Source organism: Globicephala melas, chromosome 3 (genome assembly GCF_963455315.2).
Source record: "Globicephala melas chromosome 3, mGloMel1.2, whole genome shotgun sequence".
NCBI classification, from domain to species: domain Eukaryota; kingdom Metazoa; phylum Chordata; class Mammalia; order Artiodactyla; family Delphinidae; genus Globicephala; species Globicephala melas.
In genome coordinates, this window is record NC_083316.1 from 132,708,657 (window position 1) to 132,721,383 (window position 12,727).

At 46.1% G+C, this 12,727-nt stretch overlaps 1 protein-coding gene across 3 annotated transcripts in view; it reads right to left on the reverse strand.

Annotated features, from left to right (window-relative positions):
• The window catches only part of ADAM19 (ADAM metallopeptidase domain 19), an 88,929-nt gene extending 77,368 nt beyond the window's left edge, over window positions 1-11,561 (reverse strand). For all 3 annotated transcript variants that reach the window (XM_060296547.1, XM_030834245.2, XM_030834244.2), the window contains exons 1-3: window positions 11,350-11,561; window positions 8,623-8,708; window positions 4,145-4,215 (exon numbers count right to left, since the gene is read on the reverse strand). In XM_060296547.1, coding sequence (XP_060152530.1) covers window positions 4,145-4,215; window positions 8,623-8,708; window positions 11,350-11,416 — 224 coding nt within the window. In that variant the 5' untranslated portion in view covers window positions 11,417-11,561. The remainder of the gene's footprint in view (window positions 1-4,144; window positions 4,216-8,622; window positions 8,709-11,349) is intronic.
• Window positions 11,562-12,727: the final 1,166 nt, after the last annotated feature.

Consider the following 12,727-nt stretch of genomic DNA (forward strand, 5'->3'; position numbering starts at 1 on the left):
GCCCTGAGGCAGGGACCTCTTTTCCATTTTCCACTTATGTGGTAACCTTTCAATAGGTAGCACAGGAAAGGCTTTTAGAACCCAACTGGGACAAAACCCTCATTCAACAGATGAGAAAGTTGAGGCCCAGGAGGGCCAACTGGCTTGTTGACCAATTCCACATTGTCTGTCTCTGAGCTCAGTACTCTCTCCACTGTACCACACAGCCCTAATCACAAGTCAGGTTCTCCTAACGACAGCTATGTACCAACAGTGGCAAATGATGGATAGGTGTGAGTAAATGTAAGACTAGGGAACATATCAGAGCAGAGTACTACCTTCATCACATACAGGTGAGTCTATAAAAACACGTGTGGAGCAACATGTAGAGTATAATCTCATTTCTGCTCCTCCCTCAGCACAAAAACAGCAGCCTGGTGTGCTTCTGTGTGATTGTGCCGATGAGTATCTACGTGCGTGCTCTCACACGCAGAGAAAAGGTCCATGGCAGGCTCACCAACTGTTCACAGGGGACTCTCCTTGTGGGTGGGAGACTTTCATTCTTTCACTCATTATATTCTGGTATTGCTACATGTTTTACAATGAGCACGTACTGCTTTTGCAATTTAAAAAAGCACAAGCTAGAAAAAACTAGTGGCTGCCATTTACTGGGTATGGAGTACAAACCAGGCACTATGCTGACCCCCTGACGGGCACCATCTCATTTCATCCTCCCAGCGGCTCTATGGTGTGGGACTCTTATTATACCCCAGATAGGGAAACTGAGGCTTGAAGAGGACGTACGGTTAGTAAATGGCGAGTCAGGATCTGAACCAGGACCCTCCAACATGAAAGCCGCATTGAGGTTAGCCCTACGATGTCACTCTATTCCACCTGCACTCAACAGAGAAAAGTGTGTGTGTCCCCCATGGGAATTTCATCCGTTTATCCTGAGTTGCTTCACAGCAGAAAAAGGGTGCCAGCTGCTGTGCTATGGAACTAAGGCACCTTGGGGTGTCTGCTGCCTGAGCTGAAGGCCCATTTGCTGTGCCCCTCTCTCCTGGCCTAACCCCCATGTTCCTCCATCCTCACTATGCTTGGCTATCTCTCCATGTGTGAATTCCATTAGAGGCCTGCTCACTGCTATTTTGGGCCATGCATTAACACATGGGCTTTGATTAGACGAGAGAAGGCCAGACACTTCAGGATGATGAAAAAGAAATTAGAAATGTCCTCTCCCTCCCCTCAGAGTCCCAGAAGCCCTTGTCCACAGCTCCTAGGAGGCCTGAGAATCCAATATATGAGGAGACGTACGTGGGGGCAAGGGGAGGGAATGGAAACCCCCATAACCTATTAGGGCCTTTGAACCCGGCTGTTCTTGCTCCTTGGAACTGTCATCTCCCCGCTGTCCACGTGGCTCACTTCCTCGCCTCCTTCAGGTCTGGACTCAAATATCAATTCACCACCAAGGCCTGCTCTGGCCACCGTTCCCAGCACCTCCCTCCTGAACCCCTGCTCTCCAGAGCCCTTATGTTCCTTTTGTTTCTGCCACAGCAGTTGTCACTGGACATACTACACATTCACTTGTGTATTTATTGTTCCCCTCCACCGAAATATAAGATCCAGGAAGGCAGAACTGTTTTATTCACAACTATATCTGCAGTACCTGCACTGGTGCCTGGAATGCTACAGATGCATCCAAGAGGGAAAAGATAAATGAACCAACTGAGGAAGCTGAGAACCAAAGCCTGAGGATCACTTAGCACAGGGCCTAGTTTCCCCCTCAAATATCATGGGATTATAAAAACTTTATAATTTTGATAAAATGTGAAAAATCAGAAAAGCAGCACCACCACCCCCCAAGCTGTTTTGAATCCAGACTTGCACGCACCATGAATGAGAGGGCTTTTGGGAAGTAAACACACTAGGAAGTCATGTGCAGTTGGAGCTCCGCTTGCTAACACATGTTCAAAAACAAAAAGCCCAATTTAGACGAAAATAGCAGGAAGCCATCCCCAGGGATACCTGGTGAGGTCATATTGCTTGGCTCTGCTGCTTCCACTTTTGTCAAGTCTCCTGCCTGCTGCCAATTCAAGGACGCCAGGAATCACATCCAGGCCACTGCTGATCCTTGGGAAACAAAAGAGCTCCAGGCAACAGACAACAGAACCCCATCTCCGGGCTCTCCCCTGGAACCTCAGTGTGGGACCGTAAAACATCACAATAGTAGTCAACTACTTACTGTGTTCTCTGTAAGCACTCTGTGTACATCACTGTACTCAGCCCTCACAACCACCCATATGAGGCTGGTGTTACTAGTCTCATTTTATAAGTGGGGACACTGAGATTCTAAAAGACGCAGCAATATGCCCCAGGTTACTCGGCTAGTGAGTTGAAACTGGGTTTCTGTGACTCCAGATCCAAGAACACAAATGATCCTCATTTCACCTCTCTCATTTACTTGCTGTGTGGCCTTAGACAAGTGCCTATCCTTCCCTGAGTTGAAGTTTCTGCTTCCATGCATAAGACTGCTGCACTCAGTGTTTTCTATGGCATCTTCACGCTCTAACTTCCTATGACCTCTTGCAAAGAGTCCAAAATACGAAGGAAGGATGAGTCCTGGGATCCCTGCTTGGCCAGTCCAACTCCAAAGGATTTGCCCATGACACTAACCCCATCACGTAGGCAGCCCAGAGGAAGCTGAGGGGTCAAATGCCCCAGCTGGTGGCAGAATAGGACAGATTAGACGGAGGTGGCAATAGGGAACAACAGACTAGAGCTAGAGGGTTAGGGCCATGAGAAACTGAAGAAGGCCCCTGAGAGAGACTAAAAACAGACCCTCTGGGGGCCTTTCCTGCAAGACCAAAGGAAGACAATGCAAGGAGAAATCCCAGGCAGATTTCTGGGCCTGCACCCTCTGCAGACACAGCCAGCTGGGTCTATTCCAGGGAAATGGGACAAAAGGAACACATTCTTGGGCTGGTTTTACTCCAGGAGTAACGTAGGAGGAAAGTAGCAAAAATGATTGAGATGCCCATCTTTCTGGCTTCCCGAAGGCCACCACATTCTGGAGGCAGAGGAAAGACTCGGATGAAGCCCGTTACTGCACAGGCTGCTTAAGTCATACTTTTACTGCACTTCCGACACCACTCATCCTCCTCTGAGAGTGTCCAAAAAGCCCAAATTTGGAATAATTTATATTCTTGCCTTCCACCCAAGCTTAGCAGTCATTCCCATCCTCCTGGATATGGGAAGGTCCCTATCCATCGCCTTCTTGGCAGGGATGCGTGTGATTACTCATCTGCTTCCAAGGGACTCCGGAGGCTGCCAAGAGGAGACAGGCAGTTCTGAGAGCCACGCAGCCTTATCTGCAAGGTCTGTGCGGCAGAATGTAAGTGGGACTGTTGGTGGGGAAATATCAGAAGCCCTCAGAGGACCCCGGCCAAGTAAGGAGAGCTCTCCAGTGGCCAAAGCAGATTGGGAATGGCCAAAGAATGGGCAAAAGACACAGCCGTGCCTTATGTCTATTCACCTGCTCGATAACATGAATCAAGATACAGCTGCACTTGATGGCAAATCCATGTGGAAATATTTCTGAGCCAGGCAGCCACCCAAGAGGAGTGAGGTTAGGAAGATGGAGGAACCAGCCCGATGAAGCCAGGATACTGCTGATCATATGCCCTTATTGGCAGGAGCTCAGATGCAGCTGACCCAGAATGGACAGAGCAGCCAGGGTGTGAGCATCAAATCCCAGAACACTCCACCTTGCCTCTCTCCTTTCTGCTGTTTTCCTCTAATCTCCTTCACTTCCTGCTGTGCGCTGTGCTGGAGCTAGTAAGACAGCTGCCAAAGTCCTCCAGCCCATCCCTCCCTTCATGTCTCCCACATACACACACTCACACACACTCACGTGCAGTGAATTCTAAGAGGCCCCAGAAATACAGCCTGAGGAAATTCAAGGAAGACGTTAAACAGTCCACTAATTTCACAGCAAGTCAAGAGACTGTGGAAATGCTGGCTCTGTAAGATGCTCCCCACAAAGGAACCCTAGCTTGAGAGCTTGGGTCACTTCGCTAACTGTTTCCTTCCAAAACAGCGGCACCTGCGTCCGGCACTGACATGCAAGTGGGTTGTTTCATTTCAGACAAAGGAGAAGTCCACTTACTCATTCTTCTCCAGGTCCAGGATCAGTTCTCGCCCCTCAGCCATCACCCTGAGCTCAGCTTTGAGTGGATGCTAAAAGCAACAACAAAAGAATGTCAGTTCCTAAAAGCAGGGGACGAGGCTACCAGGAAGGGGCGCACGATCTAGCACAGGGCTCTGACCTGGATCCACAGGAAGTGGATCGACAAAAAAGGCTCAATCTCATTTCCAGCCCAAACGTGAAATATCTTCACTCCCAGAAGGACCCAATTCCCCTCCCCCATCTGCATTCTCCTCAAAGACAAAGGAGAGAAACTCCAAGCCGAAATGTGGTTTTAAGCGCCTGCATGCAGGCCTGGTAAAGGCAAACCCTGAAGAACACGATCTTGGAAGACAAATTCTGAGTGGAGTTAGATCTGGCTTCAAGTGCTGGCTCCGACACTATAGTTGTGAATTGGGCACATTACCGAACCTCCCTACAACTCAGTTTCCTCATTTATAAAACAGAGGAGTAAGAGTCAACTTTATGGGGATCTTGTAAAGACTAAGTGACATGGTAAATGTAAAGAATTTATTACAGTGCTTGGCATACAGGAAGCCCGTTACATGTTGGCTGTTATCTAAAGTACCAGGGAAAGCCTCTTCATCATGGTCTCGTATTTTATTTTATATTGGCTCTCAGTTTGGATACCCCTCAATCATCTCAGAGGAGACAACTAGAAGAACCTCCTACTAAGGTTTTAAAGGTCTGAAAGATACATTTTACACACAGGAGAAAATTTGCTGAGGGCCGAAGTAGCTACACACCCAGAATAGACCATTTAAAGTATCATACAAATGGCCAATAAGCATAAAAAACATGTTCAGCATCACTGGTAACTTTCCCTCACCCAAAAAGATTTTTTTAAGATATCTTTTAAAAAACCAAAGCAACAAAGATTTTTTTTAAACCATAAATCACAATGCAGTGGAGTATACTATAGAATGGGCACTCTCACACCCTACCAGTGAGAATTTCAATCAATACTGGCTCACCGGAAAATAATCTGTCGGTATGGACCAAGAGTTTAAAAATGTTTAGGCCCTCTAACTCAGAAATAGAAGATTCTACCTGAAGGGAACAAATGGAAACACAGGCAATGCTTTATACACAAGGATGCTCATTACTTACAATAATGACTAATGAAATAGAACCTAAATGTCCAAAAATAGGAGAATGGTTAAATAACTGATAATCCATTCACATGACAAAACATTACACAGTCACTAAAAATGATGACTTTCAATAATTTTTAAATTATCAAGAAAGTACATATGATAATGATTAAGCACAAAGGTTTAAAACATAACATTGTATGTTTTATTCATTCACACTTTTGTAAAGGGACTAAAGTAGAGAGAAATAAACCAAAAGGTTACCATAGTTACTTCTCAGCAGTGAGAACATGAGTTAATTCTATTTTGTGCATTTTTCCATGTCTTTAAAATGGCTTTATATATATATATATATATATATTTTTTTTTTTGGACTGCGTTGGGTCTTCACTGCTGCACACGGGCTTTCTCTAGTTGCAGTGAGTGGGGGCTACTCTTCGTTGCAGTGCACGAGCTTCTCACTGCAATGGCTTCTCTTGTTGTGGAGCTCTAGGCACGCGGGCTTCAGTAGCTGTGGCGTGAGGGCTCAGTAGTTGTGGCTCGCGGGCTCTGGAGCGTAGGCTTGGTAGTTGTGGCGCACAGGCTTAGTTGCTCCACAGCATGTGGAACCTTCCTGGACCAGGGCTCGAACCTGTGTCTGCCGCACTGGAAGGCGGATTCTTAACTACTGCCCAGCAGGGAAGCCCAAGCTTCTACCCCTTTTAAGGTTGACCTCAAAGCTTAGTTCTGGCATGTATGAGAAAGTGGGTCACCTGCTTTGCCACCTCTGGTTGGCGCCTGCCTCTTCCAAGCACGTTTCTCTCCTTATCAACTTCAAACTCCACTTCCCATTAGGGTCCTGGGCATCCCTGAAACTTTTGTGCCACTGAGGGCTCTGATGAGATCCGAACATTGTGATCTAGAATGCTTATGCAACTCTGTCCTTTGCTATTTTTTGCTAATTTATCCTACTCACTTCTCTTAACAAGGGACATTTCAAAAACATGGGGAGAGGAAGCTAGGGGGATGTTTACCCAATAACTTTCACTAAGAAATTCACTTCTCTGTTTCTGATGCCTATTTCTGATTCAGCTCCACCAATACCTATTTCTGGTCGCTGGTCCTTTGCCACTTCACTCTGGGGGGTCTGGAGCAAGGGCCCTGCCCAATCACATTAAGCATCAGAGACACAGTCCCAAGTGGGCATTTGAGGAAAAGCGCACAGCAACAGAGCTGTATCAATCCCTTATCCAAGAGGTAGGTGGCCAAGAGTCCACACAAAAAAATGAAAGTTGACACAGATCAAAGCACTTTCACTTCTCCCCCAAAGAGACACAAGCTGCAACATGAGTATGAACATTTATTTTTAAGTGGGTAATCCAAAAATATTTCTCTAGTCTGGAAGATGCTCAGACACTGATATTTAAGATATGATGTTTCCAGGGGACATTTCAAGCAAAACAATGAAATAGCACTGTAAGGATTTATGTAGCTTCCCTGTCCAGATTCACTGAGTTTTTGTCTTGCAACTCTACTCTGTGCTAGGAAGGGGCAACATCACCCCTCCTAGGAAGTGTAGGAGCTGACCCACTGCTTATACTTCCCCAGGGCAGGGTTAAATGCCTTTCTCTTTTGAGCTAGATTAAACAGATCTTCAGCTCCACAGGGTATTGGAAATCTGTCCTATATATCTGTACCCCCCTTAAGACATAGTACAATATTTAGCATATAGTGTTCAACTAACGTTTGATGAATGAGGTAATTACAAAATGAGAATAAGATGCCTGAGTGAGACCTACCTCTCCCTCTCTTGACATTCATTCATTTGTTCTTCAACAAATATTTATGGTGCCAGGCACGGTGCTAACTATTCCTACAAAATACAATGACCCAGATTCTGGGCAGACAATGGCTGGGAACAAAGACAGGATCTGAGCTCCACTTTGTTTCTCAGGCCCTTCCTGAGGATGCCCAGCATCCCACATCTGGAGGGAACAGAGAGGCGTCTATAAAAGTATCAGATCCATTCCTCGGACAATAATGGATAGGTTGGAATATCCAAGATCTTAATTTTTAAAAATAACCTTCTCTAGGACGGCCATCCATTAATTTGTCTAGACTTTTCCTGAAGCTATTTTCAGTCTCTCCTACTTTTTGATGAAATGAACGCCATACATTTATTGTCTTTAGGATAAAACATTATTTGCTTTCATTTGTCCTAGTATTTTTGCTGTAAATTCCCTTATTAAATCCAAACTGGAGCATTTTTGGACATGTCTGTATTACTCTAGGCATAACTTCATGTATTCTGGGCATTTCTACTCTCCATTTACCTTTCCAGACTCAAGGACCACAAGTCTGAAATCTTTCCTGACACAGCTCTCTCCTCTCTCTGCTACCGTAATCTGGCTCTTATATGTCGCCCAATAAATCACTGACCATTTGAACCCAAAGGGCTCTTGTTAACTACCCCTCCTCTCCAGCCCTCTTCCTTCTTATCCCATCTAAGCCCTATTTTATAAATGAGGAAACTGAGTTCAGAAAGTGAAAGGTCCAGTAGCTGGTTACTGACATGCAGCAATCACATCTTCCTTTCCAGTTCTTTCTTGTCTCACTGGAGCTATAAGAACCAGAACCAAAGACTATCCTAGATGCACAGATCCTTCCTGCAAGAACAGGATAATGTTTTCTGTCTTATTCCCAATCCCCTTTATAAAGCCTGTGCATTCTGCTGGTGTCATGGCCCAAGGAGCCTACTGAATTTTAAGATTATTGGATTTGAAGACAGATTCCTCAGTACAAGGTCTCTACCCTGCGTCTTATTTTAAAAATAGTTTGGGTTATCATTTTTCTCTCCAAGTATATTATCTCATCAATAAAGTGAAGCAGGGACTTCCCTGGCGGTCCAGTGGTGAAGACTCCGCACTCCCAATGCAGGGGGCACGGGTTCGATCCCTGGTCAGGGAACTAAGATCCCGCATGCCTCACAGTGTGGCCAATAAATAAATAAATAAATGAAGTGAAACACATATTATGCAGAGCAAAAACTAATGACAAAATGTAATCAATCCCAGCTGAGAGTCGGTGACTTTTGTGACACATATTCGCACTTAGCTTATGTCAGCATTAACGTGGATTTTCATTTCCTCAACTACTTGCATTTAGAAGTGTTTCTAGTAGGTTGTCACACAACGAAGGAAAGCCCCATCTGGGATTTCCAAAACTGGAACACAGAGCAGAAAGAGTGGGCCAGAAACGGAACTAGTGGTGATAACTGGGCTTCCAGGAAAGTTGAGTAGGTGACCTCAAGCCTCACAAAACGGAGTTGTCAGCTTCTGCCTGTGAAAATGAGATTCTTTGTCTTACCTTTTCCCTCAAGGGGCTTTCTGCAGTCTTCCACTGAGGTATTATTAGTTCATGCTGTGGCTGGGGGCTGCCTTCCCCACTTCCTCCTGCCAACACAGGAAGCACACCATTGGAATCCCAGACCTCTGCACCCTAGCTAAGCCAGGCATGCACTGCCAACCGGAAAGACCCATATTGGGTTGTCAGGAGACCTGATGGATTCCAGGCTCTTGGCACTCACTATGGGTCAGGCACTCTGCTAGGTGCTGATAATATAGTGGTTGGTCTGTGTATACTTCACAAAGTTTATCTTCTAGAGATGGGAAGCAGACAACACAAATATTCTCCAATGGTACCAGAGGGTCATGAAATAAAGAGACCCTGAAGAGGAGGTACCTATTTTAGAGAGGATGATCAGCAAGGATGGCATTTAATTGAGACCTGAGGGACCAGAAAGTTGCAAAGATCTAGGGGACGGGTGTCCCAGGGAGACAGGTCAGCAAGAGCAGAAATGGCCTTGGCCTGTTTAAGGAACAAGCAGAAGTTAGGGGTAGCTAGAACGTAGCAAACGAGAGGGGAAATTGGTAGATATGGTCAGCAAGACAGCCATGGGTCTGATATCACAGAGGGCATGGAAAGTGTCTGGATTTTATTATAAATAGACTTGGAAGGCACTGGAGGGTTTAGACACAGAGCAATATGATCTGTATTTGGTTTTTAAAAGATCTTTCTGCCGCTGGGTGGAGATGGAGAGGGTGGAGGTGGGGGAGGGAGGCAGGAGTGCAAGTAGAAGCAGGAAGGCAAGGCTGGAGACTTGCAGGAGCCCTAGTGAGAGTTGCTGGTGGCTCAGACTAGAATGACATCAGTAAAGAGGAATGAAGTGTTTGGATTCTGGGTATATCTGAAGGGCAAGCCCCTGGGTATTATTTCCATTGAGTTTCAGTTTTCTCATCTGTAAAATGAAGACAATGATACCCACCTGCCCATCTCACAGCATTACTGGGGAGAGTTACTGTGAAAGTGCTTCCCAATCCGCAAAGCATCATCACGTTAACCTGAGCTTCCTAAGGGCAAGTTTGCTTTTTCATATCACTTTCTACTTTCCAAATGATTCTCACCACCCAGTTCTCTGTACTCAAGACAACCCTGGGAGCTAGGTAGGAGGATTCCTATTTTTCAAGAAAGGTGAATTGAAATCTGTTTGAGGAGACTTGTTCCAGGCAGGGCAGACCTCAAACATTGGTCGCAGGCAATCTTAATAAAGTGGTAATTGCTCAAGACCTAGGCAAATTAGTCTCCGTAAGAATAGGCCAAATCCACAGGGCTCCTGGGGTTGAAGTGAGGACTCCAAAATTTATTCTTTCTAAACCAACCACATCAATCACATAGCATACAATGAGTGACACAGAAGATGGCCATAGTTGTTCTGTTAGACTGGCCCAATTATGAGTGATTAACTTTCCTTTGAGATTACTGATATGATGTGTTCTCAATCAAAATAGAACCTAAAAAATAACCTCATTAGAGTAGAATTAGTTTCATCATATTAGTAAAAATGAGAAGCAATTCATTCATTTACTCATTACATATTTTCTGAGCGCTTAACTGTATGCCGAATACTATGCTAGGTGCTTGATATTCACTGGGGAATCAGGCATAGTTTCTGATCTAGTGGCTCTGATCAATCTAGATTCTCTGCAACAAAAAGGAATTATGCTATTCAATGGAACATTCAAAGGAATGAAATGATCTTTATGATTGCAAAAATTATTGAAAGCTAGGCTCAATAACAGGAACACAGTACATCTTAAGAAAAACTATTCAAACCTTGGAAATAAGGCAAAAAGAGCAAGCAGGATGTCCTTTCAATGTCACATTTGGAGCATTGTTTAATGGGCCTTCCCACATATTAGTGAATTATCTAGAGGAATGTACCTTTGTTTGACTTTTTTGTTTCCTATTAATTAAAGGCTATACTCTGTGAAATTATCTGTTAACTGTAGCTTTCAGTCTGGTAGAGATGCAAATGACTTCAGTATAGTAGAAAGATAACTAAGAATTATGGTTGTTTGGCCCCATGGAGCACTGACCACTTGTGTATCTGTCCCAGCACAGGATTTCAACATTCTTTCTCCAATGCTTGTATCACTCCTGTTCCTCTAATGCTTTGAACTAGCTTTACCATTCTATTCACTGCCTCATTAATGAATCAAATCAATCTTTGCCAACCTTTCATCCTATATTTGTATAAGAGTCATGTTTTTAACTTTTTGAAAATTATACTTCTGCGATTTCTTGAAGGAATTTATAGTCATTAAAACCATGTTTTTGGAGAATGTAACGATGTGGCAAATGCTCATAATGTGAAGTGGCTTATGCAAGACACAAAACAGTACCTATGGTACGGCTCCAATTTTACCAAAATATATTTATAGGCACACACACAAAGACTGGAGAAAAGAGGAGAGACTAGGAAAGCAGCGGAAAGAAAAGCCAAAAGCAGAAAAACCGAGGAAAAGGAGAGAGAGGGAGGCAAGCCAGGGAGGGACCGACTGTTTTCTGCCTGCTCCGGGTCTCCCGCATCTCCACCACCTCCCCTGGCGCACAACGTGGGAACAAAGCCGGGGCTCCCGGCCTGGGGGCCGGCGGGGGCGCTGCCCCGAGGAGTTGCGGGGGGCGACTCCCAGCTGCCCAGCTCCCCCAACCCACCCACCTCCAAAGCCCCCCGTCCCCCGCCCCGCTACTTACTTCTGGTCCACCCCGGCAGGGCGAGCGCCAGCAGGCAGAGCTGGGCAGCGCCCACGCCCCGGGGCATGGTGGCAGCTGGCCCCTCGCGCACTCTGCGTTCACCAGCACGCGGCCATGCCAGCACCCTAACCAGGCCGCGGCGCTTCTGGAACCCACAGTCGCCCCGCAGCTCCCAGCCCTGCTCCCAGCCATTGGCCGGGACGCTCCGCCCCCGGCTCCGCGGAGGAGGGGCGGGAGGAGCCAGGGGCGGAACCGGGGCGGAACCAGCGCGACCCCTGGGAGCCAGGCGAGGTGGGGGCGGGGGGCGGTGTTCGGCGGTGCTCAGGTGCTGGCGATCAGGGGAGGGCAAGTCCGAGCCGGAGGAAGGGTAGGGATTCACTGTGGGCGTGGCCTGAGGAGGGTCGGGGGCTTGGGTTTGTAGGAATTAAGCTGGACCCCTCTGGGGACAGCGGCCCATTTCCTCTGTCCCGCACTGGGCTAGACGCCTTGGGTGACACTCAGAGGCTACTCACCCAGCACCGTCCTCTAGAGGCCGCCACGCTTGGACGCAGGTTCTGAAAGAGTTAACCTGGCACAGAGAACTAAGTGCTATATGGAATTGTTTTCTTAGCAGGACACAAATCAGGGATCCTTTCCTTCTGACTGGGAGGGATGGGGTGGTGAAGAGAGGATTCCCAGAGGAGAAGACGTCTGAGTTCAGGAGGAGGCGAAATGGAGCACCAGGCAGAAAACGCGAGACAAACAGACTAGGGCGGGAAAGTCCATGGGCTGTACTGGGGAAAAACTGGAATTTGGGATGGTTAGGATTTAGGGCTTTGGAGGGAACGGAGGGAGATGAGACTTGAAAATAATAATAATGACTGTCACTTACTGAGGGTTTACTGTTTGCTAGAAAAAGAAAATAATAACTAAGACTGATAGAGCGCTTCCTAAGTGCCAGACACTGTCTTCAGCACTTTACATGTCAACTTATTTAATTAATCAATCTAGGAAAAGAACTACCTTTTATTGTCCTTTAATATGTGCTGGGGACTCTCTATACATCATCTCTTTTCATTAGCCCAATGATCCCCTGGGGTAAGTACTAAGAGTTTCCTGGTTTAGAGATAGAAAACCAAACCTGAGAGGCTAAGTAATTTGCCCAAGGTCACACAGCTAAAGTCAGAGTCTGGATTCAAGTCCACATCTGAATAACTCCAGAGCCTGTTACAGCACACCTTATTTTACAGATGGGTAAACTGATAATCAGAAAAAACTGCCTTGCCTAAGATCCCTTAGCAAGTTTTGGCAAAGCCTGTTTCTAAAGCCTCAGACCTCTTGTCATCTATTCCTTTCACTGAGTCTCCTTCTTCAAACCCAGGTTGGTACAGTTAAACAA